Source organism: Cibotium barometz, chromosome 57 (assembly GCF_041138505.1).
Source record: "Cibotium barometz isolate CiBa-2024 chromosome 57, ASM4113850v1, whole genome shotgun sequence".
Taxonomy (NCBI): Eukaryota; Viridiplantae; Streptophyta; class Polypodiopsida; order Cyatheales; family Cibotiaceae; genus Cibotium; species Cibotium barometz.
This window is the reverse complement of record NC_141102.1, coordinates 23782947-23809610: the sequence shown is the minus strand read 5'-3', so window position 1 is coordinate 23809610 and position 26664 is coordinate 23782947. Positions and strand designations below refer to the sequence as shown.

Genomic DNA, 26664 nt, shown 5'->3' with positions numbered 1-26664 from the left:
GAGGCCGGTCCACAAGCTCCCACGTATGATTCCTCTAAATGGAATCAATCTCGGCCTCCACGGCTACTTGTTTGCCACTCAGGAAGAGTAAAAGCCTCTTTAGCTGTAGCCTCATATGACTAGACCATTGTCATTATCAAGGCAAGGTTACAAGAATGACGAAGATATTGTAATCTCCGTTCTTATGTCAAAGATTGTGCTGAAGAATCAGCAAGTTGATGAAGTTTCATATCGGAGAGATGAAAATCACGAACAGTGGTTTCTAGCCATCGTGGAATCTTGGGCGCAATCCTCTGTTGCACAAGAGGAGGAGGAGAAGCTGGGGAAGGAGGAAGTGGGGGTGGGGTAAAGAAACCGATGGTGGAGTTGCTGGTGGTGGAGTTGCAGACGCCGAGGAAGGAGGAGGGACCTCGATGGTGGTAAGCTCGGCATGAGAGCAAGAATCATTAGATGAGGGTTCAACAAAGTGAACATCTCTAGAAATAACCAAGGATCACGACTCTGGGTCCCATAATCTGTAAGGTTTGAAATGAGACCTATCCAAGGATTTTGCACTTCTTGGACTTGGGATCAAATTTGGATCTGTCATAAATGAGGGATATGAACATAGGCATCACATCCAAAAACCTTAAAATGAGAGACGGAAGTTTCTTTCCAGTAAAAGCCTCCTTTGGAGCCATATGAGAATAGTTGATGATGTAAACAACAGTGCTCAGCTTCTCCCCAGAAAGAGGGAGGAAGATCAAAATAAGAAAGCATGGTACGAGCCATGTCGTGAGCAGTTCTGTTCTTGTGTTCAACCATGCCATTATGCTGAGGAGTGTGAGGTGTGGAAAATTGATGACTTATACCTTTCTGTGAGAAAAAATTATGAAAGGCTTTGGAGATGAATTCTCCTTCATTGTCGAAGTGGACTTGTTGAACCTTCTGTGTGGTCACAATCTTGACCAAAGTCACCCACTCTTGGAAGTGGGAGATATCTTTAGATTTCTCTTCCAAGGGATAAACCCAAACTTTGCGTGAGTAATAATCAATAATAAGCATAAAGTAAGTGGGTATTCCTTGAGTAGTAGTTTGTGTGGGGCCACACAGGTCCATATGAATGAGCTCCATAATATGAGAAGCCCGATGAGTGTCTCACGAGGAAAGGCATTGCGGTGTTGGGTCCCATACAGACAAGCCACATAAGTGGAGTCGGAGGTTTTTAGTGGTGGAAGAAACTTGAGTATCTCATGAATCTCATGAAGACAATAGCTACAGAGAAGTATAATTTAGATTCCTGAAGCGACATGCCACAAATCCATATCCACATGAGCTATCAAGGCATGATAGCTCTGAAGAAGTTGTAGTAAATGAGATTGGGACTGAGTCAAAGAGCCACCAAAATCCTTCAACCAATAAATAACGCCTTCCTGGATACTTGTGGCAACAATCTGAAAGGTGTTAGTGTCGATGAGCTCAAGGACAGAATTGTTGAAGTAGACACCATATCCTTTAGCCGCTGCAATCCAAGAAACTGAGAGAAGATTGCTGGAAAGCTTGGGAACATGAAGCACATCCTGAATTGTAGAAGGCTCACTTGAGGAAGAGTTAAGTTGCACATTACCAATCAAAGATGCCTCCAAGTTAGAAGCATCACCAATGGACACCGTCGAAGAGCTGAGATGAATGTCATGATGAATGGTCTTGTTAGGAGTCATGTGATTAGTACACCCACCCAATCCATAAGACGTGAGGTGGAAGGAACATGAGAGTCGGAGGGAAGCTCCTTAATACTGATGAAGTCAGTCTCCTTAGTGGAAGAGGATTTTTGAGCTTGGTTGGTGGATGAAGAGGTTTGATTAGGGGGTTTGTTAGCAGAACCACCTTCTCTCTTCTTTTTGAGACAATCAAGCTGAATGTGACCTTTGAGACCATAATAATGACAAGTAAGTTCCTTGTGAGAGGGATTGTTGGCAAATTGTAAGTCAGCTTTGATACCGTGAAAGAACGTGGAATGCGGAGCACCAAGCAAATGGAGGTGCAGCATGCCAAAGACGTCCATCAACCGACTGGGTCCCCCCGCCCCCAAACACCCCATGACACCACCAATAAAGGTGGGGGATGAGGGGAGAACAATTGGCATTTTTTCCCATATAGAGGGGTTAAGTTGACTCCAATCCACTCTGTGGGATAATAGACTACCACATGGTAGTGTGAGAATTAGAGAGAAAGAATCCATTCCAACACCCCCTTGGATGCGAAGCCCAAAGCTGAGAGTAGGAGTCTACAAGGCTATGATACCATGTCAGAATATGTGAATATGAAGCAGCAGCAAATAGATATCACACAAGAGAGAGTAGATAGCCAAGAGAGATCCAACATTTGAGCCAAGAGAGTAGATAGCCAAGAGAGATCCAACATTTGAGCCAAGAACTGAAAAGTATTGAATTGTATTAAATAAATTATGAAGGCACAATGGCCATGCTTATATACATCTCATGTAGAGAAGTCAGCCAGTAGTAGCAGGAGAGGATAAATGTCCACAACTGATAAAAATGCCTAAAATAGCCTAAGAAATATGGAAAAATTTCCTAAAAATATCAGATAAATGTATGGATAAAAAGTGGCATAAAATGAAGTAAAAGTGATCGCGAGACGACATGTCCAACACTTTGTGCAAAATCTGTACACCTTACACTCATGTTCGGGAACCTAAAAACCTTGAGGTTGTTCAATACACACCTCCTCATGTAAGTCACCATTAAGAAAGGAAGACTTGACATCCATTTGTTGTGATCGGCTAGTGCTCTCATGAGTAGAAAGAGCAAAAACTATCCGGATGGTGCTGTATCTCCTATAGGAGAAAAATTTTCCTCATAATCCACACCCTAAATCTGAGAGTATCCCTTTGTAACCAATCTGGATTTGTGTTTGTCTAGAGATCCATCAGCATGAATCTTGGTCTTAAAGACCCACTTGACCCCAATGAACTATGGATGTAGAGACTGGTCCACAAGCTCCCATGTACAATTCCTCTCAATGGAATCAATCTCAGCCTACATGGCTGCTCGTCAGTGCAAGAGCCTCTTTAGTTGTAGTAGGCTCATATGATAGGATCATTGTGTAATTATAAGGGTGAGATTACAAGAATGACAAAACTGCTGTAATCTCGTGCGTGTGTCAAAGATTGTGATGAAGAATCAACAAGGTGATGAAGTTCCATATCAGAGAGATGAGAATCACAAACAGTGGTTTCCAGCCATTGTGGAATCTTGGGGGCAATCCTCTGTTACACAAGAGCAGGAGGAGGAGGAGAAAAAGCCGGGGAAGGAGGAAGTGGGGGTGAAGAGGCAAGGGGTAAAGAAGCTGATGGTGGAGTTGCAGAGGCCAAGGAAGGAGGAGGGACCTCGATGGTAAGCTCGAGATGAGAGCAAGAATCATTTGATGAGGGTTCAACAAAGTGAACATCGCGAGAAATCACCAAGGATCACGACCCCAGGTCCCATAATCTGTAAGCTATGGAATAAGAGCTATATCCAAGGATTTTGCAATTCTTGGACTTGGGATCAAATTTGGATCTGTCAGAAGCAGGGATATAAACATAGGCATCACATCCGAAAACCTTGAAATGAGAAACGGAAGGTTTCTGTCTGATAAAAGCCTCCTTTGGAGTCATATGAGAATGGTTGATTATGTAAACAACAGTGCTCACATCTTCTCCCCAGAAAGAGCGAGGAATATCAAAATAAGAAAGCATGGTACGGGCCATCTCGTGAACAGTTCTGTTCTTGTGCTCAACCATGCAATTATGCTGAGGAGTGTGCAGTGTGGAAAATTGACGGCTTATACTTTTCTATGAGAAAAATTTATGAAAGGCTTTGGAGATGAATTCTTCTCCATTTTTAGAGTGGACTTATCAAACCTTTTGTGTGGTCACAATCTTGACCAAAGTCACCCACTCTTGGAAGCGGGAGATATCTTAAGATTTTCTTGCCAAGAGATAAGCCCAAACTTTGCATGATTAATCATCAATATTAAGAATAAAGTACATGTCTCTTCCTTGAGTAGTAGTTCGTGTGGGGCTGCAGGTCCATATGGATGAGAAGCTCGATGAGTAATCTCATGAGGAAAGGCATCACGGTGTTACGGGCCATGCCGACAAGCCACATAAGTGAGGTGGGAGGGTTTCAGTGGTGGAAGACCCTCAATCATCTCCTGAGAAGACAACAGCTGCAGAGAAGTATAATTTAGATGCCTGAAGAGCGACCATGCCACAAGTCCATATCCACATGAGCTACCAAGGCATGATAGCTGTGAAGACGTTGCAGCACATGAGATTGGGACTCAATAAAAGAGCCACAAAAACCCTTCAACTGATAAATAACGCCTTCCTGGATACCTATGCAACAATTTGAAAGGTGCTGATGTCGATGAGCTCAAGGCGATAACTTTCGAAGTAGACACCATATCCTTTCTCTGCAATTTGAAAAACTGAGAGGATATTGCTAGAGAGCTTGGGAACATGAAGCACATCTTGAATTATAGAAGGCTCACCCAAGGAAGAGTTAAGTCGCACATTACCAATCGAAGATGTCTCCAAGTTAGAAGCATCACCAATGGACACCGTCGAAGAGCTTGGATGAATGTCATGAATAATGGTATTGTTATAGGAGTCATGTCAGTATAGTACACCCACTATTAACTGCCCAATCCATAAGACATGAGGTGGAAGGAACAGGAGAGTAAGAGGGAAGCTCCTTAATACCAATGAAGATAGTCTCCTTAGTGGAAGAGGATTTTTGAGCTTGGTTGGTGGATGAACATTGAAGAGGTTTGACTGGGGGGTTTCTTAGCAAAACCACCTTCTCTCTTCTTCCAATAATCATGTTGAATGTGACCTTTGAGACCACAATAATGACAAGTAAGTTCCTTGTGAGAGGAATTATTTGCAGATTTTGAGTCAACTTTGATACCATAAAAGAACATGGAATGCGAAGCATGAAGCAAATGGAGGTGTAGCATGCAAAAGACGGCCATCAACCGAAGGGGTCCCCCCCACCCCCAAACACCCCATGAGACCACCAATAAAGGCGGGGGATGAGGGGAGACCAAGGGGCATTTTGTCGTATATATAGGGGTTAAGTTGACTCCAATCCACTCTTTGGGAGAATAGACTACCACATGGCATTGTGAGAATCAGAGAGCAAGAATCCATTCCAACACCCCCTTGGGATGCGAAGCCCAAAGCCGAGAGTAGGAGTCGACAAGGCTATGATACCATGTCCAAATATGTGAATATGAAGTAGAAGCAAATAGATATCACACAAGAGAGATCCAACACTTGAGCCAAGAACTGAAAAGTATTGAATTCTATTAAATACATTATGAAGGCACAATGGCCACACTTATATACATCTCATCTAGAGCAGTCGGCCAGTAGCACTGGAGGACGAATGTCCACAACTGATAAAAATGCCTAAAATAGCCTAAGAAATATGGGAAACTTTCCTTAAAATATCAAATAAGTATATGGATAAAAAGTGGCATATCAAATGAAGTAAAAGAGATCTAGAGACGACATGTCCAACACTTTGCACAATCTGTACACCTTACCCTCATGTTTGGGAACCTAAAAACCTTGAGGTTGTTGAATACTTACCCTCATGTTCGAGAACCTAAAAACCTTGAGGCTGTTCAACATACACCTCCTCATGTAAGTCACCCCATTAAGAAAGGAAGACTTGACATCCATTTGGTAAACCGACTAGTGCTCATCATGAGTAGAAAGAGCAACAAATATCCGGATAGTGGTGTATCTCCTGTAGGAGCAAAAGTTTCCTCATAATCCACACCCTGAATCTAAGATTATCCCTTCGTAACCAATCTAGCTTTGTGTTTGTCCAAAGACCCATCAGGCTTTGTGTTTGTCTAGAGATCCATCAACATGAAACTTGGTCTTAAAGACCCACTTGACCCCAATGCACTATGGATGTAGAGGCTGGTCCACAAGCTCCTATGTACGATTCCTCTCAATGGAATCAATCTTGGCCTCCATGGCTACTCGCCACTCAGGATGAGCAAGATACTCTTTATTTGTAGTAGGCTCATATGACTAGACCATTGTAATTATTAGGGCGAGGTTACAAGAATGACGAAGGTGCTATAATCTTCATGCTTGTGTCAAAGATTATGCTGAAGAATCAGCAAGGTGATGAAGTTCCATATCAGAGAGATGAGAATCATGAACAGTGGTTTCAGCTATCATGGAATCTTGGGGGCAATCCTCTGTCACACGAGTAGGAGGAGGAGGAGAAGCCGGGGAAGGAGGAACTATGGAGGGGCAAGGGGTAAAGAAGCTAATGGTGGAGAAGCTGGTGGTGGAATTGCAGAGGCCAAGGAAGGAGGAGGGACCTCGATGGTAAGCTTTGGATAAGAGCGAGACTCATTTGATGAGGGTTCAACAAAGTGAACATCACGAGAAATCACCAAGGATCACGACTTCGGGTCCCATAATCTGTAAGCTTTGGAATGAGAGCTATATCCAAGGATTTTTCACTTCTTGGACCCGGGATCAAATTTGGATATGTTAGAATTAGGGATATAAACATAGGCATCACATCTAAAAACCTTGAAATGAGAGATGGAAGGTTTCTTTCCAGTAAAAGCCTTCTTTGGAGTCATATGAGAATGGTTGATGATGTAAACAACAATGCTCACACCTTCTCCCTAGAAAGAGAAAAGAAGATCAAAACAAGAAATCATGGTATGGGCCATCTCGTGAACAATTCTGTTCTTGTGTTCAACCACGCCATTATGCTGAGTGAGGTGGAAAATTGATGTCTTATACCTTTCTGTGAGCAAAAATTATGGAAGGCTTGGGAGATGAATTCTCCTCCATTGTCGGAGCGGACTCGTCTAACCTTCTGTGTGGTTACAATCTTGACCAAAGTCGCCCACTCTTGGAAGGGGGAGATATCTTGAGATTTTCTTGCCAAGAGATAAGCGCAAACTTTGTGTGAGTAATCATTAATAATAAACATAAAGTACATGACTCTTCCTTGAGTAGTAGTTTGCGTGGGGCTGCACAGGTCCATCCGAATGAGCTCCAGAATATGAGAAGCCCGATGAGTAGTCTCATGAGGAAAGGCATTGGAGTGTTGCGTGTCGTGCAGACAAGCCACATATTAAGTGGAGTGGGAGTGTTTCAGTGGTGGAAGACCCTTGACCCTGTGCTGAGAAGACAATAGTTGCAGAGAAGTATAATTCATATGCCCGAAGCGAGCATGCCACAAATCCGTATCCACATGAGCTACCAAGACATGATAGTTGTGAAGAAGTTGCGGCATATGAGATTGGGACTCAGTGAAAGAACCACCAAAGTCCTTCAACCGATAAAGACCACCTTCTTGGATACCTGTGTGGCAACAATCTGCAAGGTGCTAGTGTCGATGATCTAAAGGATGGAACTATCGAAGTAGACACGATATCCTTTCTATGCAATCCAAAAAATTGAGAGGAGATTCTTGGAGAGCTTGGGAAGATGAAGCAGAAGGCTAGCCTGGGGAAGAGTTAAGTTGCACATTACCAACTCAAGAGGCCTCCATGTTGGAAGCATCACCAATGGACACCCATAGTAGCAACGAAACATGTTTCATTCAGTATGAATGAAACAAAATGTTTCATATGTTTGAAACAAGTTTCATTCACATCACTTGGGATAATGTATGATTTTAGTGTTTTTTATTTAGAGAGCCCATTTTTTGAAAAAACCGCCTACATGTGCATGTTATATTGTTTGAAGGAGCTCCTACGTTGCATAAAGCAGCCAGCACTTCTAATGTTCCATACCTGCCATCTCTCAAGTTGGTTGTGCTAATTTATGCCTTTTTTCTTCGATTTTGCAAAAAAAAAACGTAGATTTTGAAATTTGGGGGTATTCATGCTAAGGTGCCAATCTTTCCCTACCTTTGCCAAGATGCCTCACACTAAGGATGGCATGTGGGCCCATGTCACTCTTGTATCAAAATATGGTGGTTCAGGCACCCAAAAGTAGAAATGCAATTTTTGCAGGGTTTGCTCAGGAGGGTCCATAATCCGTGTTAAGGCCCATTTCACAGGTTTAACAGGGGAAGGCATTGGTGCATGCACATTGGTGCCTGCAAACATCAAAGCAGAGCTACAAGAATGGAAAATATAGCAACTGGTAGGACACGGTTGTGGGCCTATACCTGAAAATATTGAGGCTAGTGAGGATATAGGTGATGCATCAAAGAGAACACGGTTGGATTCATAGGAAGATGCATATAGCCAAGTAAGATTCAAGGGTTCTAGTAGTTCCACTCCCACAGCAACACGAACCCCTTTGCTTGCAGCACCTAGAGCCTCTCTAAATAGAGCAAGTAAGCATGCAAAAGCAGGCAATTAAAGATGTAACCAGGGAACTCACTATGCTTTTCCTCCAATGCACTTTATCTTTTCACTTTGTGCACACCCCACGATGGAAAAAGGCCATGAGGGCAATCGGTCACATTGGATGTGAGTGGGAGGGACCCTCCTATGAGACCTTGCGCACTAAAGAGCTCAAAAGAAAGCAACAAGCAGTGGAGGTGGAGATGGAGCCAGTAAAAGCCACTTGGACCAAGTATGGTTGCACATGGTTATGTGGTGGGTGGTAAGATATACGCAAGAGGAATGTGTACAATGTTTTGGTGTCCTCTTGCAAGGACACTATGTTTTGTGCCTGGGATAGTGGTGACAGGAGAGTTTATATGGTCACACCTCCAAAAGGCTATCATAGAGATAGGCCCACAAAACATAGTGCAGGTGGTCACTGACAATGGTAGCAATTGTGTCTCTATTATGGGACGGATGCTAGAGGATGAGTTCCCCTACAGATTGTATGGACTCCAAGTGCATCCCATAGCCTAGACTTGCTCAGTAAAGATCTTGCAAAGATTAGGTGGATTGCTGACATCTTTGACACTATGCATAGATTAGTGAAGCTTGTTACCAAGAGGCCCAAGGTCTTGGCAATGTATCGTGCAAATAGTGACCTTGAGCTTCTAGATCCCTCACAAACCACGGGTTGTGAGGGTAGTGAGAGTCCAACAGGGACTCATGTGCACAGTGGTCTACCGAGAGTGGATGAGCTGGGAGGAGCATGAGCACCCGAAGGCAGTTGCTTTTTCATGCAAAGTGATGCAAGAAGATTGGTGGAAGGAGTCAGAGGCTTTGTTGAGTGCTCTTCAACCAATCTATAGTGTTCTTTGTATCACTTGAGATGGAGAGCAACACGCTTGGACTTTTGTATGAATTTATGGACCGGATTGGGGAGGCGCTTAAATACATTGATCAATGATGATTATACTTACAAAGTTCTTGTATTTTAATGGGGCAGAAACACCTCGCCATTTGAGTCCTCTCACAGGATTGCAGTTCAGATCCTTGTGAGAGGAACTGGAGCACATGGGCCCTCTTCCATAAAAATAAGAGGAACAGGTTGTCTACTGCTTAGTTGGAGCGGTTGGTGTATTGCCATTACAATCTCTGCCTAATTGAGCAGTCGGGTAATCTGATAGAGCCTCGCCAGGTCAATGTCAATAAAATCGACATTGAGAAGATGAAAGATGTCCCAAAGATTCCTCAAGAGGAGCGCGACATATATGCCATGTTGTATGAGGAATTGATGGCACCTACTCATGCCACACGAGCATCTAGGCCAACATTATCATGAGTTGCTAGTACCAGTGCAGCAGCTGAGACGAGTGTGGCAGCTCAAGCAGCATCATCTACTGTTGTGGACATCGAGGATGTTGAGGGTTGAGTGCCCAGACTCCAGATTGAGGACTCTAGTCTTTGGGGCTATCATACTCTTCTAGTTTATTTTTATCATGCATGATTGCATCTATGAGTATGCTTTACTTTGTGTATTTCAGACTTGAGTTTTCTTTTTTTGTATCAACTCAGGATTCATACTTTTTGTGATCACTTTGAGTGCTCAGTGGACTATGTCACTCTTGCCTGTAGGCTGCTAGCTTGCTTTATATATTATTTCTTGAGTTTTGAGTAGTTGCCATTATTGATGATGGAGTTTGGAACTTGATTCTTGATGTTGCTGGTTTATTGATGCCAATTGGTGGGTTGGGTGCCCAATGTAACTAGCTCACCCAGATTCTTTAGTTTTAACTTGTAAACATGTTTTAATGTGTAAATGATGCATGTTTAATATTGTTTTGCAGGGAAGGCAACATATTTTTTACATATTATAAACTTATATATAAATTTTGGGTCGCGAAGGTGTGGGCGGTCCCGTGAAAGCCAAGGCTTTGGAGGCGGGCAGTGGAGGTGGCGAAGGCGGAAGGTCTGCGAGGACTTGAGTAGGCTGCCAGCTGAAGAAGGTACTGCAGCTGTGAGGCGGTGAAGAAGCTGGCGGGGGACCAGCCGAGCCCGCCAAAGAGAAGGTAGTGAGGCGAAGGCGTGGTAGGAGGCCGGCGAAGAGGGCCTGGTGTGGCGAAGTGTTGACGGCAGCAGCAGCTGCAGCAGCTGGCGACGGCTGAAAGCAGCAGAAGTCAGGCGAGGAGGTAGTGGCGGGCTGGAGAGCAAGTGGCTGCTGCGCAGAAGGGCCGTAGCAGGGGTGTGCCAATGAAGGCTGAAGAAGCAGCAGCTGCTGCTGCTGGCGAAGGCAACGGACCACCAGCAGGCGAGGAGAAGAAGGCGGAGGCTGTGTAGAAGCTGGAGACGACAGCTGTGAGGCGGTGCATTGAAGAATCGACGGGGTGTGGCGGCGACGAATCCGGGAGGGAACGGCGCGAAGAAGATAAGGTTAGTGGATTTTTTTTTTATTTTTTATTTAATTTTCATGATTTTTATATTTTTTAAATAAAAAAAATAAAAACAACAAAACAGTAAATATATATATTTATTTATTTTTATTTTTTTTTTTAAAGAAAAAAAAAATGAGTTCCAATCACCTTTGCTCATATTTAGGAGTAGGTTTGCCACTTAGAAATAACTTACAGACTTGTAGGACATTGAGACTGCGGTCATAACCGGCGGTGTACCAAGCACACTTACCTTTGCATAGCACTATCTACCACTTAAGTCTCACTTTGACTAGACTTTACTCACCTATTTTAGGACTCATTAAAACTTTAATCAGCCTTGCACTTGTATGCTCACGTGTGAAATTATCATTGCTGGTTTTTTCTTTTCTTTTCTTTTCTTCAATAAAAGACTTTACTTGTATCCATTGTCTTTTTTGTTGCAGCTCTTGCTACTACCGCGCTCGAGGACGTGCGCAAAATAGGAAGGGGGGAGTGTTGCATGACGAATGAAGATCAATACAAGGATGCAACAAAAAAGACACTTAGGGCTCTTGAAAAGAGTTCAAAGTTGTAGATGAATGTGGGAGAGGGCTTGACAATAATCCCACATGGGAACTTTTGGGAGTTCTAGAATTTTTGTATAAAAGGTGGCCCATTTGAGAGCTAGGGGCAACTCTTTGGTCATTTGGTTGAGAGGCTCATAGAGAGAGCTTGCTCCATAGCTCCTTCTCAAGTGCTCTCCCAAGGCTCTCCATCTCCATTCTTGTTTCAATCATGTACTTTCTATTCTTTACATTTTCAATGATATGAGGTTTTGGTCTACACTCTTGCTAATCTAGATTTCTTAATGATGTTTTGATTTGTGAGTTATAGAGTGCTTGTGATGAAGCTTGTGCTTGAAATAATGTGCAGTTGAGGTTTGTGTGATAGCTCTTTGCATATTAGGTTCCTTGCATAAGTTGCATTTGTGTGCTTAAGTGTAGCCTAATCTTGATGCTTTGATTATGTAAGATTGATTGCTTGAGTGTTGAGAAGGATTGAGTAGGACTAGAGGTCATTAGTGTGTGGTTATCTCTTCTTCTCCCATTCGGGATAGCCTCTATGCGCTAACCGGGTTGCATTCACGGATTGACAAGTGTGTGGGTTGGAGTGTAGCCTCCGCTATGCTATGATGTCCCAAACAATGAACTTGCATTTTTTAAATTTTTGTAACTTTGTGCATAATTAGTATTTTTTTTAGTGTGATTCATAATTTTGTGTATATTATTTAAAAAAAAAGTAAAAATCATAAAATCATTAAATCATTAAAAAAACATTTAAAAAACAAATAATAAAAAAATAGGATAGATAGTTACGCCACACATACCCATTTTTAGTTGCCTTTAGTGGTTAGGTAGGGTAAAATATATATATATATATATATACATATATATATATATTTTTATCAAAAAAAACAAAACACAAAAACCAAAACCAAAACAAACAAAAACAAAACGAAACAAAAACACATAAAAAAACCAAAACAAAATTTTGACCTTATGCACTTGCGGTCAGGACGTCGTGTAGATTCTGCCATAGGACCTAGGGCACCTTCTAGAGTGCCTACGCAAGAAAGTGGGACCCAATCAGTAGGCAATTTGGCAGATATTGCTGAAACCCTATCTGAATCCCAATCCGATACCCTTTCCTCCAGAACAACTAGCTCATTGTCCATGGACAATCTAGGGCCGACAAATAGTCATCCCGTAGCCCCAAATAGAACACCCTCAAGATCCTTTAATCCATTTGAAGCCGACACCATGGGGTTAACACTTAATGTGAGACTCCAATATGTCTACACAAATGCTCAAGGAGCTGAGATCTTTAGGGACCCACAACAACGATATCTTGTTAAGATCGCCGACATATTCTCAGAACTTGATAGAGCACCTCTAGTCAATGACCAGGGTAACATGTATATGGGTGGAGATGGTGTTCGCTACGAAGTCACCTACCATCCAGAAAAGGTAGACAAATTAGGGGAGCTCTCTAAAACCGAGTTCTTAGACTTATCAGAACTTTCCAGAGCAAGGGAGTCTAGAGATGACTGGCTCATTGAGCCAAACATTCCTGGACCATCCAATGCCCAGTCCTCAAAGCCATCCATAGTTGATTTACTTCTTGTAGATCTAAGTTTGGAAAAGGATAGTAGAAGGCAAGTGTAAACTGGATCAGGGGGCTGAATGCCAATGGGAGTTTGTACGACAAATTCCTGTGACAAAGGTCTTACAGGATGACCCACTTCAAGAGGTCTATAAGGACTCGTTAGAGGGATATTATGCCACAACTAGATTGCCACAGCTGGATCTTCCTCTAGCTCATGTGGTGTTAGTTGAGAAGCGTGCAGGACACATGAACAGAATAATTGATAAATGGGCCAATGAATACCGAACCTTAGATTGGAAAGAGATTCGGGAACTCACGTGGAAAGGACAACCATTATTTATGGAAGTGTTCTCAACAAATACAGCCAAACCAGGAGAGACAGCCTTTCTTGGAGAAACTGTTACTCCTCCCCTACGAGAGGTCACTAGAGAGGGACCTTCAACATCTAAGTGGACCACAGCTAGTAGCCCAACTCTAGCACCAAGATATAGTCCTACACCAAATGTGCGACCACAGGTCACATCACACCAACATCTTTCTCACTATGACAATCGGAGGGTAGGGGAGCCAACTAGGCCTCCTATTAATGCACATCCTGAAATGCGGGTGACAAGATCTTTGGAAGGGTTTGGTGAGGCTGGTAATAGGGTACCCACACCAATTTTGGAAACATGTGGACCATCTTTCCAAAGAGAGGAACAATTCCCACTGAGAGTGAGAGGCCGTAGGCCCTACGATGAGTATTCAAGACAAGTAAGGCCATCAACTCTTCAGAAACTGGTAAAGAAGTATGAAGGGTCGGGAGATCCATACGACCATGTAGCAGCATTTAGGCAAGCAGTTCGAGCTAAGCAAGTGGCTGATAAGCATACTCAAATTGAAGGCTTTGGACTCACTCTTGAGGGAAAAGCCCTGGCTTGGTTTCAGGCATTAGAAGCTTCAGACAAATCTTCTTTGCGAGTTTTGGAAGAGAGATTCATTGCAGCTTTTTCCTTGATGGGAATTCAACATGACACGGTAGCACACATCTACTCTTTCAAACAAGGCGAGAATGAGAGTGTTAGAGACTGTGTAAATAGAATGAAGCAGTACATTAATCGTTGCCCAGAAGATGAGAAGCCCGCCCAAAGTCGATTAATGTTCCATCGCCACCTTCATCTGAGAATGATGATGTCGTGCCACTTAGAGTCATGACTAGATCACAGACACGAAATGCAGAAATGCAAACTGATGAGACACCTCGAACTAGGGATGCAAAAACAAATCTAGTGGACAAGACCATACAGTCCAATAGAAAAAAAACCACTTGGAGGAAGAAGAACTGAAGCAAACAAACTAAAAGTACATCCACTAGTTCTCAGGAAACCTCTAAACAAAACATAAGGGATAAAACTTTTACATCCCAAGAAGTGCGTGAGGAACATCAACCTCAACCTGAGCCTAGTGCTAAACAAGATGAGGCTAGTACGACTGAGGATAGTTTTGGGGGATCTGTTTTTGTGGATAAAGTGAATGAGACTCTAGAGGCCATCATTGATGCTCATAGAAGTCGCATTGCAGCTTTATCTGAGCTACCCAAAAAGCTTCAAGAATACCCAAACCCTCGTGAGGAGAAGATCAATCTAGCTGTACATCAGCAACTCATTAGGGAAGCTCAGTCAATACTTGAGGGACCACCACCACCTATTCCTCGGGGCCCAACCTCTCTTAAGCCAACATTAGAAACCATACCAGAAGTGTCGTCGAGTCGGGAAATGAAAAGTGAACTCATTTCACAAGCTCATAGCGAAAGGTCTGCACCAATTGACACTCCATTGAAAGATGACATTCTGCCATCACCTAGCCTTGTCTTCCCATGCAATGATGAAGTTATTGATGCTAATGAGGACATGGCAAATGAGATGTGGGCTGCAGTTCATGAGAAAGTTAATGAGAACATGTCTTCTATTAGTTCGCCTCCATTCTCTGAGGTGGATTTTACCAGAGGCATGGAAAACAACTTTGGGCGCCCAAGCATCCAGGAGGAAGGTCAAACAATTATTTCTCCTAGAAGTAAGCATACACTGAAAACCTTACCATCATATCTGGGAGAATATGAGAACTGTTCTCAAACCTTGAGGATACCCTCCATGCATAAAAGGTTGACAAAGGAGAAAGATATGAGTATGGTGCAGGCTATTTTGTCAGCACCAATGGCTTGTACCTTACCTTTGCTTGATTTGATAAAAATTCGACCTGAGTTGTGGAATGATATTGCCACATGTTTGTCAGAGCAGGTATTGCTACAAAAGGGTCACCATGAGTGTACTATACACCCTGAGACAAAACATGTTATGCCAGTTCCTATCAACAAAGTAGGAAAATTTTGTGAGGACGATCAGGGAAATGCTACCCTCCCATTAGAAGTGCGAAAAGTATCTTCAACTGCAATACTTGATAGTGGCGCAGGAGTGGGCATTGTCACAAGATCCATTTGGGAAAAATGGGGCAAACCAGCTATTAGGAGTACCAGGATGCGATTGCAGCTAGCAGATGGAAGCTTAGAACATCCCCTTGGGTTGCTTGAGAACATATTGGTCACCATGTGTGGGATTGAATATGAGCACACCTTTGCAGTAGTAGATTTTGGAAAACATCCAAACTACGAAGTGATATTGGGTAGACCATTCATGCGACAATTTCAAATGATTCAAGATTGGGGATACAATTATTTGTACCTTCGACATGATTCTGTTATCACAAGGGTCAACCTAAGGAATCACTCATATCGTGATGTAACAAGGTCTCCAATAGATGAGTTTGATTCTGCTTCATCTGAGGGCTCAAGAGTTACATTGTCAGATGGGCGAGAAGATCTATGGATGTGTGGAGCCTCATGTAGGGATTTCAACACTGAGAGACTTAAGGGTAATCGAAGTGTATCAGACGAGGCATACATTCCACAACCCTTCCCTGAGCATTTAATTAATCCATTAGAATGGAGTCATGTCCTTGCAACATTATCGACATGTGCTTTACCGAAGCCAATTCAATTCTGTGACTCAGATGGATATGACATTATACCTATACGAATGGTACAACCACGTGCTCTTCTAGATCATTTGTACTATAGGGATACATCCAAAACAACAGCTATGCATGTCGAGGAAGTCTCAGTTGAGAATTTAACACTCAAATCTGTTAATGATGCTGATAAGAAAGAGACACAAGCTCCAACACAAATTATGTGGATAATTGATGAGTACTCAAGTGAGGGCCATGGCTGGCATGTTCCAACTACTCTAGTTGCTGCTCAAAGAAGGCCAGGTAAGAAGGAATTATGAATGTGGCTACCCAAAGATGCATACAAACTTGTACCATCTAGTCCAGTTGCTAAGCCTCTTAAGAAGCACATCATTTCCAAGCCCAAACCTCGGATTGTTACTCGATGGGTCCCAAAAAATGTGCTCAAAGCACAAGGCTATTATGAGGGTGCAACAGCAATTTGGCTTCCAAAATGCCATGCTTTGACAGGGGTAAAAGAGTGTTTCAAAAAGATTCCAAAAGCCACAATTGATTGTCCATATCAGTGGGTGCAAAAGAAGTCAACACAAAATCTTCAAGAAAGGAAAGGTGGCTATGATAGCACCTACATCATTAAGAAATCTACTCTATAACTCACAAATCAAAACATCATTAAGAAATCTAGATTAGCAAGAGTGTAGACCAAAACCTCATATCATTGAAAATGTAAAGAATAGAAAGTACATGATTGAAACAAGAATGGAGATAGAGAGCCTTGGGAGAGCACTTGAGAAGGAGCTATGGAGCAAGCTCTCTCTATGAGCCTCTCAACCAAATGACCAAAGAGTTGCCCCTAGCTCTCAAATGGGCCACCTTTTATACAAAAATTCTAGAACTCCCAAAAGTTCCCATGTGGGATTATTGTCAAGCCCTCTCCCACATTCATCTACAACTTTGAACTATTTTCAAGAGCCCTAAGTGTCTTTTTTGTTGCATCCTTGTATTGATCTTCATTCGTCATGCAACACTCCCCCCTTCCTATTTTGCGCACGTCCTCGAGCGCGGTAGTAGCAAGAGCTGCAACAAAAAAGACAAGCTAACAGTTGTTAGCTTTTCCCCTGCTTGGAATCCATCTGATCGTTTGACTTGGTCTTTGATACTGTCTTGTGCTTGGACATAGTATAGATATTCATTCTTTCCTGAGAAGTGAGGTGGTGGTTGAGAGTTTTCACTCTTAGACTCCTCCTTTTCTTTTTGTAGTCTCTCACATTGTTCACGCTCATCTTGTCTACGGATTTTTTTATGGCTCTTACAGCATTTTCGTTTAGGTCGGCTTCTAGGGATCTCTACCTGAACCTCCCTTCCTCTCAAGAGTAGGCGTGCCTTTCCTAACTCTTCCTCAGGGATTGTCACCTCATTATTAAAATCAGAGTCCCAGCCATCTTCCTTATCAGCATCATTAGCAGATTCGAGTGTTAAGTCCTCTACTGAAACTTCCTCGACATGCAGAGCTGTTGTGGATGTATCCCTATAGTACAAATCATCTAGATCAAAGCATTCTTCATTCTCAATACTCATTTCCCTAGCATGCACACAATCCTTTAAGCTATCAATAAGAAGCATGCATACTAGAGAATTGACAAGAGAAGAGAGACAAATATCAACTCATTGCATTGAATTAACAAAAGAATAGAACTTACAACAATGTTGATGGGGAGAGAGAAGAGCTTGCACCTCTATGGAAGAAGAGGGAGAGCTAGTCTCAAAAGAGCTCAAACATGAGTTTTCCCAATGTGTCCATGCTCTCAAATGAGCCACCTTTTATACAAAAATTCTAGAACTTCCAAAAGTTCCCATGTGGGATTATTGTCAAGCTCTCTCCCACATTCATCTACAACTTTGAACTCTTTTCAAGAGCCCTAAGTGTCTTTTTTGTTGCATCCTTGTATTGATCTTCATTCGTCATGCAACACTCCCCCCTTCCTATTTTGCGCACGTCCTCGAGCGCGGTAGTAACAAGAGCTGCAGCAAAAAAGAATGGATACATTAAAGTCTTTTATTGAAAAAAAAAAAAGAAAAGAAAAAACCAGCAATGATAATTTCACACGTGAGCATACAAGTGCAAGGCTGATTAAAGTTTTAATGAGTACTAAAATGGGTGAGTAAAGACTAGTCCAAATGAGACTTAAGTGGTAGATAATTCTATGCAAAGGCAAGTGTGCTTTGTACACCGCCGGTTATGACCGCAGTCTCTATGTCCTACAAGTATTTAAGTTATTCCTAAGTGGCAAACCTACTCCTAAATATGAGCAAAGGTGATTGGAACTCATTTTCTTTTTCTTTTTTTTTTCTTTTTTTTTTGATATGTGTGTAGAAGGTGATAAAGATTAAGGTTCTATCCCAAAGAGACCCAAGCAATGGCCAAGAGACCTCCGCCAAGAGAATCTAAAGACCGCTAAGTATCTCAAGGGCGACAGACCCTTTTTCTTTCTTTTATGACCTAAGGAGTACCCCATGAAGATGAGGGCATCGGTCTTGAGGGCCCATAGTGTACCCCCGAGTCCTACCAACATCTATCAAGGCGATAGATTCCTCAAAGTTCTTCTTCTGAAGTTTTTAGACATCAGTGTTCACCCCATGGAAACCAAGGCATCGGCCCCAAGGTGCTAAGACAACCCCAGGTCCTACCAAGCATTTCTCATGGCTGTAGACACGTCATGTCTCAATTTACTTTGGATATATATTTTTTTAGGGTATAATTTTTTTTTTTTAATAAATTATTATTACTCCTAGCACCTAGCTCATATCTAAGAGGTAGCCACCACTAAGGATAACTAATATACCTTGAAAGCATAAGAACTTGGCATAATCCCTTAGTACATATCCTACACTGTCTTTAGATAGAAATATCTTTTCCTAAGTCTTCTAAGACTCTAGAATTCACTCACCATATTTTAACAACTAATCAAAAACTTAAACCAGCCAACATTGGGTGAACATGCAAACCATATATTCGAAAGATAAGAGCACATAAAGAAATAAAGATTAAGATTTGAATACACCTGTTGTAGTGCCCTGTTGATGTTGATCGTTTGCATTGATGCATTGCTGATTTTGTGCAGATTGTTCCTCCTTGATCTTTGTAGGCGTAGCATGTCTCCCCCCTTCCTAATTTGTTTTCACGATAGGTGGACTATTGGGGCGTGTTTGATGCTCTTGTTTTTTATGGAGATTTCTGCAAAATTTTTATTAACAAACACGAAAAGAAAAGAAAAAAATAAAATTTGCCATTGGTGCCAAACACTGAATATAGCCTAGGGGAAAAACCCAATGGGAGAAAAGTGCCCTGGCTTGTCGATCTTATTGTGGAGTCACTGAACTTACCCTTGCGCTGGTGGTGGAGAATTGACTAGAGGTGCTCTATCAAGTTCTGAGAATATGTCGGCGATCTTAACAAGATACCGTTGTTGTGGGTCCCTAAAGATCTCAGCTCCTTGAGCATTTGTGTAGACATATTGGAGTCTCACATTAAGTGTTAACCCCATGGTGTCGGCTTCAAATGGATTAAAGGATCTTGAGGGTGTCCTATTTGGGGCTACGGGATGACTATTTGTCGGCCCTAGATTGTCCATGGACAATGAACTAGTTGTTCTAGAGGAAAGGGTATCGGATTGGGATTCAGAAAGGGTTTCAGCAATATCTGCCAAATTGCCTACCGATTGGGTCCCACTTTCCTGCGTAGGTACTCTAGAAGGTGCCCTAGACTCTACAAGACGTCCCGACCGTAATTACATAAGGTCAAAAAAAAATTTTGGTTTTATGTCCATTCAGGATCACCAAATGTCAGTGCCCTTTTATGTGGCACGTAAGTCCAAGGCAGTAGTAGAGGTTGTTCTCGGTAGATCGTGGTTAAGTGCTACCAATTGCTCATTAGATTGGAAGAATAGACAATACAAGTTGCAAATTAATTCGGATTGCATCTTGGGATCTGCTACACCACGGGCTTTATCGTGTCAAAAGGGTAATGTTTCTACCTTACCCAACCCACAATCAAAATGTGCTCTTGCAGCTCCAAAACAAATGATGTGGATGATTGATGAGTACTCAAGTGAGGGCCATGGCTGGCATGTTCCAACTAATCTAGTTGCTGCTCAGAGAAGGCCAGGCAAAAAGGAATTATCAATGTGGCTACCCAAAGATGCGTACAAAATTGTACCATCTAGTCCAATTGCTAAGCCTCTTAAGAAGCACATTATTTCCAAGCCTAAACCTCGGATTGTTACTCGATGGGTCCCAAAACGGGTTCTTAAAGCACAAGGTTATTATGAGGGTGCAACATCAATTTGGCTTCCAAAATGCCATGCTGTGCAAAGGGTAAAAGAGTGTATCCGAAAGATTCCAAAAGCCACCCTTGATTTTCCATATCAGTGGGTGCAAAAGAAATCAACACAAACTCTTCAAGAAAGGAAAGGTAGCTGTGATAGCACCTACAAATCCACTTGTGTTGATCTTCCCAAAACAAGTAATGAATCACCAGTTGTCCCAAATTCTCCTTGTTACACAATTCCACCCTCAACTGGTGTATCTAGGACAAGTCCAAATGAGTCTCATTTGAGCATAGATTCTGGTATTTCAATGCCTAAATCCTCTTATCTTGCTCAAATTCCGAGACAATTGCTAAAGTCTCCACCTCTTAAAAAGGATATACCAAAAACTAGGCGCCATTGTTTGGGACATCATAGCATAGCGGAGGCTACACTCCAACCCACACACTTGTCAATCCGTGAATGCAACCCGGTTAGCGCATAGAGGCTATCCCGAATGGGAGAAGAAGAGCTAACCACACACTAATGACCTCTAGTCCTACTCAATCCTTCTCAACACTCAAGCAATCAATCTTACATAATCAAAGCATCAAGATTAGGCTACACTTAAGCACACAAATGCAACTTATGCAAGGAACCTAATATGCAAAGAGCTATCACACAAGCCTCAACTGCACATTATTTCAAGCACAAGCTTCATCACAAGCACTCTATAACTCACAAATCAAAACATCATTAAGAAATCTAGATTAGCAAGAGTGTAGACCAAAACCTCATATCATTGAAAATGTAAAGAATAGAAAGTACATGATTGAAACAAGAATGGAGATGGAGAGCCTTGGGAGAGCACTTGAGAAGGAGCTATGGAGCAAGCTCTCTCTATGAGCCTCTCAACCAAATGACCAAAGAGTTGCCCCTAGCTCTCAAATGGGCCACCTTTTATACAAAAATTCTAGAACTCCCAAAAGTTCTCATGTGGGATTATTGTCAAGCCCTCTCCCACATTCATCTACAACTTTGAACTCTTTTCAAGAGCCCTAAGTGTCTTTTTTGTTGCATCCTTGTATTGATCTTCATTCGTCATGCAACAGGTATTTTACCCCTACCATAGATGGCTTGATTCTTTTCCAAACTTCTCTTGAATTTGGCTACTCTGTGTCAAGCTGCAAGGTGAACTGATGGTTTCTTGTATGAGATGTGCAGGTTAGCATACTTGGGTTATTGCGCATGTTTCACACCAACTGGTGTATGGGTCCAGACACAAGATTAAACATCTGGTTGGTTGGTGGCAGGGTGGTGTTGTCAAATCAACAAATCCTGCTGCCAACAATTGTTCTCCGTTTACACCCTTTTGAATCATGTAAGCTACTACTTATTCTCTTATTGCATCTTGCCTGTGCTCCAGTGCAGGATATGCCTTGAGGTGGCACATCCGCTTCCCATGTGTGAAACCCTTATGAAAGTACCCATGCCCTCTCTTCATTATGGCCATCTTTTCTCGCTTCAGGGATTACATCACAGACTTTTGATCTTACACAATCTAGATCTAGCCCATTATGATAACATGCATCTGTTGGTGGCAGTGATGCCTTAAAGAATGCAGACACTGTTGCCGAGTGCTACAGCTCCTGGTATCCTTCTTGTCATGGGTGCAAGCTCAAAGGGTTTCTGTACGTGTGCCTGTTTCTTTACCTAAATACATGCAACAATCAGTAGAGCTACCTAATGTGCAGGTCCTGTGCCTGCACAGAAGGTAATACAAGGTTGGCCCTGAACTAGCATCATTATAGGGCAGCATGGCCACATGATGGTACCATGTATCTTCTCAGACTTCTCCATACGCAATCTCATTGGCTTCTTCTATTTACCCCAGCTTTCCTGGCTTACCTCCCAATAAACCAATTCTAGCCAGGCTCAGAAAATAGCTTCCACCATTTCATGTTCTGGCCGCATTACCAAGCTCACGGTCATTGAAGCCTGCAGAGTCTCCAACCATGCTCATTTGTCCTCCTTTTACTTCCACCTTTCAACCTTGACTTAAGAACAACCATATCAATATTATAGAAGGACGGAAGTCCCCCTCCCCTTCCACCTCTTATTTATATTATCAGAGAAAGATGGGCATTTGGCTATTTTTCAATCCATTCACCTCCAGCAAAATTTTACCTAAAATAAGCAGTCTAAACTTTGCCTGCACATTAGACAAGCTAGAATGAAAGGTCTAGAGCGGATGTTGAATTACGGCTTTGTAGCTTTCAGCATCTGGAGATGGTGGGCAACCTGAAGTTTTGAGTGATCCTGTTGGCGATGTAGCAAAGATTTTCTCAGATATTGGAGTTTGTGTGGTCCAGCAGCGTGCCAAGCTTAGACAGCAAGGTATAATTGATTATTTTCTTGCTAGATTTCTGCATATATATCCAAGAATGTCATTAAAAGAATCTAAGGTAGTTTTGCTACTCATAATAGCCCTATGCTTTGTACAGTTGCAACAGCTGTCATTTATGACAAGAGTATCAGAGCCTTCAGAGTGAAGGTGCCTGGCACTTCTGAGGAGTTTCTGCTGCATCCAGCCACTGTCCGTCGAAACGACCATTCGACTCAGAGCATCGTAAGCCCGACTGAATCACTCTAAATCTCATTGTCTGAAGCTTGATTACATGCATCCTCTCCTCTACATGATGTATTTTGTACATGTGACATGCCTTAACCATTAATGCCTGTGTTTTTCACCTCTTCATAGGATGAGTGGACAGATGTTCCGGAGAACATTGAGCCTGAGTCTGTCCGACCAATGGGCAACTATGCAGTGTCTATTAGCTGGCCAGATGGTTTCAATCAGGTAAGTTTCCAACTTTGAAGGAACGTATGTCCTTCCGTTCACGTATAAACATCTTGAAGCGCTTGAATGAAGATGGACACTGCAACCCATATCATTTTTGCAACACGACCTCTTCGCATGCATGCCTTTCTCAAGTTTATATGAACAACTTATAGAGCTCAAACAAGCATGAACATCAAAGGCTATGATTATATTCGACAAGAGGAATCGATCAACATCGACAGAGATCTCAGGGTACATTGCAAGGATGATAATTCAAAATTCATTACCACACTTGAATCTGAGTTACAAGTCATTCGACTTTCTCTGCTTTTTGTGATACTATATGAGTTCTTCCTTCTACTCCTGATCTACATGCCATTGCTAGCATGCTTTAGAATAGGGCCATGAGAAAGAAGACAAGGGTACTCTTCTTCAGGCTAAGGGCAAAAGCAAATAGCAGTCCAAGGTTTCCACGAGCAACAAAGGTGACCACAAACCTACCAACAATCCCACTCATAAGGAGCTTACTTGTCATTAATGTGGTCTCAAAGGTCACATTCAGCCTGATTGTTGCAAGAAGAAGAGAGAGTGATTCTACTAAGAAATCCCTGAATCGATCCTCTTCATCCACCAACCAAACTCAAAAATCCTCTTCCACCAAGGAGACTGTCTTCATCGATATTGAGAAGCTTTCCTCTGACTCTTCTATTCCTTTCACACCTCACATCTTACAGATTGGGTGGTGTACTAATCACATGACTCCTCATAGGAAAAAGGCTCAATAAAAAAAGAAAACTACTAAAGTGGTGTTAAAAGACATGGTGTGAGCTCAATGAATGAATGAATCAAACAATGGAAATGATCATCAAATAAGCAAACTCACACCACTAGAGCAACACATGCCACCACTTAGATAATAATGAGATGTAACCAATGAGCAATAGAGGGTACTCAAGGTCACCACAAGCATCACATAAACACAAGCTAATAGAAAATACAAAGATGAGAGTATTTCCACAAAGGACCACTTAGTTTATTGATCACTAAGCAAGTACACAAAGCATGGGCGTTACACTCTCCACTTAGCTCTATAGTGTGAGTAGTATACCATGTTTAGGAGAAGGAGGTGCCAAGGGCCCATGAATCTCTCCACCTTCCTTAGATTTCTCACCAAGACTCACCTAAAATGTGATGCCTCAATCAGAGAAAGGTATCTACTAGACCTACACTTAATTACTCTAGTAAATGAGCCTTCCAACCTTACAACAAGACACTATAAGGTATCACTAAGGATATCACACTAAGAATGGATGCTAGATCACATATCTTCTAACACCCTCCCTTGATCAAGCATCCATACCACACATGGTGTGCTTGGATCAGATCTACCACCACTAAGATAAATATCACTAAGGCATTACTGTTGGGTTTTATGCTGTGTATGCACCCAGAGGAGTGCTAGTGATCATCAGTAGGTTACTGGGGCACTTTTTACTTCAGTTAGTGGAGGTTTTTTCCCCCAGTTTAGTTCAGTTTCACTTATATGCAGTTTATAAGTGTTTTGGTCCACCCGGCACATTTATGGCCGGACATGTGAACACTTATCCTTTAGGGGTCACTATCATGTGGCTTGTACTTTACTTTTTCTATCATTGAGATATCTACAGCAGTTGTGTTCACTCCTTCTCCTTGGTTTCCACGCCTGTTTGCTTTCTGTAAACCCTAACCCTAACCCTGTTTTGTCTTCAAATGGTATCAGAGCTTTGAAGCTCTACACTACCTGCCCGTACTCATTCTGCGCCGCCTTCAGCAGAGCATTGAAGCTCTGTATAGCTGCTGCCCGTACAACTGTACCTGCCCGTACAAAGCCTGCGCAGCCTTCAGCAGGTACACTGTAGGTTCCGTACAAGTTCGCCGACTGCGCCAGCAGTACAGTACTGCACGTCGCCTTCAGTCGGAGCTTGTGTACCAGTTTGTCTACGCTACCTGCCCGTGTCTAGTCGCCTCCAGTTGGCCTTCAGCCCGTACACCTGTGCGCCGTCAGATATACTCTGCGCCTGCTGCCCGTACCTGGTCGCCTTCAGTCGGGTACTGCATTAGTCAGTACGTCGCCTATAACTTGAGCGCACGTGTACAGCGCACGTGTACCAGCCACCATACAGTCAAGCGCAGCCATACGCCTTCAACGCCTTCAGCGCCGACTGAACCTGCACAGTACTGTGGTCGCCTCAGTATCCGTACTGTACCTGCTTGCTTACAGAAGACTGGTTTCGTAAAGTACCTGCACAGTACAACAGTCTACGAGTACAACAATCAACTCATATCTCAGCTGGTAAGCATTACAGGTTTTGAATTTTGGGCATTCTTATTTTTCTCTGTGAAAAATACACAGGCACAACAAGCAGTTTTTCTATCAAGAAAAAAATATACAGGCACAACAGGCAGATTTTCTAGCAAGAAAATATACAGATTTTTGCACAGTTTGGGTGCAGTAAATTTGGGCATTTTTGGGGCATTTTGGCATTGTGTACGCCATTTGCTGCTCTACTCAGTCATTGGTGCATTAAGCTGCACATTCAGAGGATTGAGAGTGCAGGCAGATTTGGGTGAACTGTATTCAGTGGAGTACAGTTGTTATCAGGGTTTTTGCTATTGGGTTTTTTGGTAAACAGGTACAACTTTGTGCGTAAAGCATAATGGCAAATCAACAGCAAAGTGATGTATTCACATATTTGTCTAAGGAAGACAAATTGGATGGCACGAACTACTCCTTATGGAGTTTTATGCTGAAAAATGTGCTTGTGGCAAAAGGTCTTTGGGATTTTGTTAGTGGTGATGAACCACGTCCAGGTCCATTGGCTCCAGAGACTCCTCCTCAAGGGGGTGCTCGTGGACGAGGACAACAGGTACAGGCTCCAGGACAGCCATTGCCTGTTCAGAGAACAAATGCTCAAAAGACATGGGATGCCAGGGATACACAAGCATTGTCACTCATTGCATTGTCAGTTCAGAGGTCCATTATACCTCATATTCGTTCAGCTGGCACTTCACAGAATGCATGGGTGACTTTGGAGCAGATGTATGCTGCTCGTAATGAGGCTAGGATCTCATTTTTGAAAAGAGAGCTGGAAAATCAGAAAATGAATGAAGGAGATGATATGTCTAGCCACTTAAACAAGCTGCAGGATTTGAGAGAGCAACTCATCAATGTGGATGAGATTATTCCTGAGACACAGCTTGTGTCCACCATCTTGCACTCTTTGCCAAGATCTTACTTGGCTTTCCATACCTCTTTGAACCTCAGCATGAGGAATGCTGTTGAACCCCTCAAGTATCAGGAACTTGTTGCTCTCTTACTACAAGAGGAGCAAATGAGGAAGAATATGAATATGAACACAAATGCTGAACAAGCATTTACTACAGGTCAAAAGGGGAAAGGGAAATCTCAGCCAAAGAGTGCAAATCAAAATTCAGGTGATGGTGGTTCTTCACAGGATACCAAGAAAGGTGATGGACAGCCCAAGAAGAAGGGCAAATGTCATTACTGTAAGAAGCTAGGTCACTA

The 26664-nt window shown here is 42.5% G+C and overlaps 1 protein-coding gene across 1 annotated transcript; it reads left to right on the top strand.

The window, feature by feature from the left end:
- The first annotated feature begins 3174 nt into the window (after window positions 1-3174).
- LOC147606583 (fe-S cluster assembly factor HCF101, chloroplastic-like) lies at window positions 3175-23357 on the top strand. Its single transcript, XM_086792232.1, has 5 exons — window positions 3175-3395; window positions 21370-21448; window positions 22531-22654; window positions 22762-22886; window positions 23019-23357. Exons 1-5 carry the CDS (start codon window positions 3175-3177, stop codon window positions 23133-23135), a joined length of 666 nt encoding a protein of 221 aa, XP_086648358.1. The 3' UTR covers window positions 23136-23357.
- Window positions 23358-26664: the final 3307 nt, after the last annotated feature.